General features: G+C 33.7%; 1 protein-coding gene across 1 annotated transcript; it reads right to left on the minus strand.

The window, feature by feature from the left end:
* Positions 1–1,392: 1,392 nt before the first annotated feature.
* LOC112742483 (protein FAR1-RELATED SEQUENCE 5-like) lies at positions 1,393–3,622 on the minus strand. Its single transcript, XM_025791722.1, has 5 exons — positions 3,515–3,622; positions 2,901–3,427; positions 1,983–2,815; positions 1,622–1,849; positions 1,393–1,577 (listed from the first exon to the last, which is right to left on the minus strand). Exons 1-5 carry the CDS (start codon positions 3,620–3,622, stop codon positions 1,393–1,395), a joined length of 1,881 nt encoding a protein of 626 aa, XP_025647507.1.
* Positions 3,623–4,772: the final 1,150 nt, after the last annotated feature.

Genomic DNA, 4,772 nt, shown 5'->3' on the forward strand with positions numbered 1-4,772 from the left:
CCCTAGTAAGGCCATAAAAAAATTTTATAATTTTATTTTCTTTGGATTTTTTGTTTCTATTATTTAACTAGTTAATTGAAATCAGGCAAACGTACTACAGCAAATCATCATGTCGAACATTTACAAGGATGATGGCATTCAAGAGTATAATAAACAATTTCATGACTACAAAATTAAAGGCCAAAAGATATACCTCAATGTAGTTCAAGCTAAAACTCTGCAACTTGGATAATGAAGTGGATAGATATGACTTTTGAGTTTAAACCAAAGAGTAACAATAAGGTGAGCAACTTTTACAAATCTCTAATATTTATACTCTATTTTTTTGTACTAATTCGTAAAAGTACACCACATGCCTCTGCATTGAATAAAAGACAAGGTAATAATATTAATGACTTTATCACAATCATTGAAAATTAGATGGGAAAAAGTTGAAAAGAAATAACCATTTAATATGTATAACAAACCAAAGATCTTCACTGGAGATTATAAGGAAAATTATGAACAAAATTTGCAAAATAAATAAGCAAACTCCACAATATAACTAAATTAGCAAACTCAGCAAACTAAATCAGCAAACTCAGCAAACTCCACAATAAAATTAAATTAGCAAAAAATAATAAATAATTTAGAGAAAGGGAACACCAGATGCAGAAGAGAGTGACGAATTAACTTAGCAAACTACACAGAGGGGAGTGACGAATTAACTCAGCAAACTACATAGCATAACTAATTAACTACTATCACAGTACTTATCGACGACGAAGAGGAAGGGAAGTGACGACGACGACAGAGGAAACGGCGCGACACCGGCAAACAGAGAGAGAGAGAGAGAGAGAGAGAGAGAGAGAGAGAGAGAGAGAGAGAGAGAGAGAGAGAGAGAGAGAGAGCACGCTCGAACAGAGGAGAGGTGATGCGGTGGATGTGGGTTCCGCGGGGCTGTAGGGCTGTGGGGTTATTTTGGGTGCGGGTGCTGCAATGGGTGTGGCGGCTGCAGTGGTTGCGGAGGCGCGTGCTACGGGGCTGGGGGGCTAGTCTGCTAGGGTTCTTCTTTTCCTCTTTTGTTTGTTCTTTCAAGTTTCAACTTTGATTTTTTGAGAGAGGAGAGGAGATGAGGGGGGTCTAGGCTAGTGGGCTTCGGATAGTAAAAAAAAATAATTTTTTAGGCCAAAACGGCAACGTTTTAAAGTGGATTCTCAAACTGTTTTAAAGTGGATTCTCAAACTGGAAATATTATTGTCTAACCAAGATTTATTTGACAATCATTTCAACTAAAAATATAAGCACGAATATTGGAAGAATATAGAAAATTTTATTAATATAGTAAAAAAAAATTTAAACATGAATATGTAAGTGATTCCATACGCAAAAATATTAAGTTCACGGAGGTTGCTAATTATCACTATCTAAATCAGGAGTCGGTTCGGTATATATGTCGCTGTTATCTGAACCATTAGCTTCATCTTCCATAACGTTGTTGTCAATATCCTTTTGCCAAGGACATGTTGTCTTCTTATGTCCTTCCATTTGACAAACACTACAACGTTGCCGCTTCTTCTTAGATGGTTGTCCTGAGCCTATATTGGTTTGATGCACATATGATTCCTACTTTTAGCTACACCTGACTGAGGTTGCGTAGTGCCTTCGTCTGCAATCTTGTAAGATGAATACAACCCCATAATAATGTCACGTGTCTCTTGAAATCTCTCAGGGACTTTAGCAGCAACAGCAGCCAATTGTTTAGAAAATTCCATCAAGACACGTTGACGACTAATAACAACAGCATCCCTGGTGAATCCACTTGCATCATTGAGTGCTGATTTCACCTTCTTTGTCCATCTATCCAACACTAATGATGGGAGAATCTCACAAATGTTCACAAAGAATTCCAAATGACTCCATTCTTAAATAGAAACACATGAAGATCATTTCTTCTTGACGAAATTCAACGGTCCATAGAAAATCGGGCCTCCCATGCTTACACACAATGTACTTTGAGCAATCATTGTTATTCTCTATGTTTAGTACCCGCATTGATCCAGCTCTAGAAAAAAATGGCTGAAACAACAGAAATATCTCATGAGTGTATACCTCAGCAGCAAATCTCTCTAGCAGCTCTATACAAGTCTGCATAACGGGCACCCCACGTGTAGATTCATAATCAGCATTAAATTCTTTAAAGCGCAAGTGTGCAACACACCTTTGAAAATGCTCTACAAAACTTGTCAAATCATACTGCGACCCCATATACCTTGCCATAACTGAGTGTAAACCTTCACATCTTGAGGTAGTTCTAAAGCCAGCAAAAAACTTACCTCTTATATCTGCAGTAGCCCACATATGCTTCTCTTCATACATGTTGTTCACCCAAGGCTTATCCTCAAAGCCAAATTCTTCAATAAGCTGAACCCACTTATGCTTAAACACGGAAATCTCGTAGTCTCCCAACATGATTTTTTGGAATTTAGATGTAAACGATGGATTTCTGACATTGCTAGTCGTATTTCGAATAAGGTGCCAAGCGCATAATCTATGTCTGACTTCAGGAAATACATCTCTTACTGCATTCCTAATTGCCATGGCCCCATCAGTTATTATTGAGGTCAGGGTCTTACCCTTAATGGCAAACATGAGCTGACGCAGGAGCCAAATATATGTATCAGTAGTTTTGTCCACAATTAACGCAGCAACAAAAATAATTGTTTGGTTGTGGTGGTTAACCCCGCTGAATATGACTAATGGACAACTATACTTGTTCTTCTTATACGTAGCATCAAAAGCAATGACATCTCCGAAGAGTTGGTAGTCTAGTTGGCTAATCCCATCAGACCAGAACAAGTTACGTAATAAACCTCTTGAATCATGACACGCCTTGAAATATAATTGTGTATCCTTTCAACCGCATATCCTCCAACTTCTTCAACACTTGTGCTGCATCACCAGGAACTTGATGCCTTTGCCGAGCAATCTCATTGTACATATCTCTGGGACCATAGCCGACAAATTCATACCCGTCTGCTTGACTAGGTAGAAGACCAAATATCTGTGAAGTGCTAATCCCGGACTTTAGCATGTTCATCATTTGCATAATATCTGCCTCTGTCATTTTTCTGTGAGCAGGCAACATAGCACTAAATTGTGTATCCAATAGATCATGGTTGTGTTCATCAGAGAAATAAAAGATATGCCACCTTCTAGTTTCAGGTACAAATTTAACATCCATTCGGGCTTCACACCCAGTTCTTGTTTCCAATCTAGGCTCCTTCTTCCTTTTTTCCATCGTGTAACATTTCTCCTCCCTGAATCCTTGCCTATGACATACAAACTTTTGTTTGTAAATCTCACCAATACTATTCTTGAAAGTCTTACTCTTCCTTGCACTAAAACCCTTCAACTTTGAGTACTTCAGATAAAAACCAAATGCAAGCTGCAAAGTAGAAAAGTGATACTTACCAATTTCCTCCACACAATTTTCACTGAAATTCAAAGTTGTAATGTCTTACACGGAGTCAACCGCATAAGCAGCTTCAAGGGTATCTTTTGACGGATCAGATTCAGAAAAATATGCTCCCTCAGTAAATTCATCTCCGAAATCTTGTTCGAATTCATTCTGTTCATCCATCATATCTTGGTCACAAACTAGCTCTTCTTGTTGGTTAATGTCATCGTCCTCCTAGTATTGCTCATCCATTTCAGTGTCCGTAAATATATCTGACATCTTAAAAATGTCCAATGAAAAAAAATTTCAGTACACTCCGTCTTATATCATTACAAAAAATAAATAGCTTCTAATATCGCTAGCAGGGACGGATCCAGAAATTTTAATATGGAGGGCCGAATTTAAAATAATTTTTTTATTCTATAAAAATAATTAACATATAGTTATTAGAGTTAGTTTTTTTAAAATATTTATCAAAATATATATTTATAATTATAATTTTTTTTCACAATTTTATTTTTAATATGATAATTACATCATAAAAATATAACAATATCAATAGTACATTATAAAATAATAAAATACCAATAATTTGTAATGTGTTTAGGTAAAAATTATCACATATCTTATTAATTAAAATTAATTCTTTCAAAAATTTTAAAAAATTTGAAAATAAATTATAAATTATAAATTATTAATTATTTGAAAGACACAGTACCTTATAGAATACAAGATATAAGATATATTTATAAAATTTTTGTTTTATCAACGTCAATTTAGAAGAAAAATGAGTATTTTTTTACAAGAAAATAATATCTAAAGTACATAATGTGATTACCAAAATATAACTACGTAAATTATTATTAATATAATAATATGAATTTTAAATATATTAATATAAAAAATAAAAGATTTTTTTAAAAATAAATATAGAGATTATTATGTAAAAATTAATTTGAAAGGTACAAAGACTTGAGGGTATGATATTAAATTAGTTAGGTAAAAAATATTAGTGAATTAAACAGTTAAGACATAAATCCATTATATAGTGAAAAATAAAACATATAAAACTATTAAATTACATAATATTCTTTTATTTTTTAAACACATTTCTTATATATAAGTATAGTTTTTTTAAAATTTTGGGGGTCCCGAGGCCACTACTCGCCCTCCTCTAAGTCCGTCCCTAATTGCTAGCTAATTAATAATAAAAAATAATAAAATTTATTTACTTTTTAGTATTTCTGAATGTCTGTAAATTATTAAAAGATAAAATAAATATTTTTTATTACACAATCAATTTCACGAATAAAGTATCAAAACGAAGAATTGC

This window comes from Arachis hypogaea, chromosome 14, assembly GCF_003086295.3.
Source record: "Arachis hypogaea cultivar Tifrunner chromosome 14, arahy.Tifrunner.gnm2.J5K5, whole genome shotgun sequence".
In the NCBI taxonomy this organism is placed as follows: Eukaryota; Viridiplantae; Streptophyta; class Magnoliopsida; order Fabales; family Fabaceae; genus Arachis; species Arachis hypogaea.

Bases quoted from the DNA above. Each gene is read 5' to 3' on its own strand.
- LOC112742483 (XM_025791722.1), bottom strand. From the start codon at position 3,622: ATGGATGAACAGAATGAATTCGAACAAGATTTCGGAGATGAATTTACT. The intron at 2,816-2,900 runs GTTGAAAGGATA...TGATGGGATTAG, and splicing joins AAGAAGTTGGAGGATATGCG to CCAACTAGACTACCAACTCT. The intron at 1,578-1,621 runs GTGTAGCTAAAA...AAACCAATATAG, and splicing joins CACTACGCAACCTCAGTCAG to GCTCAGGACAACCATCTAAG.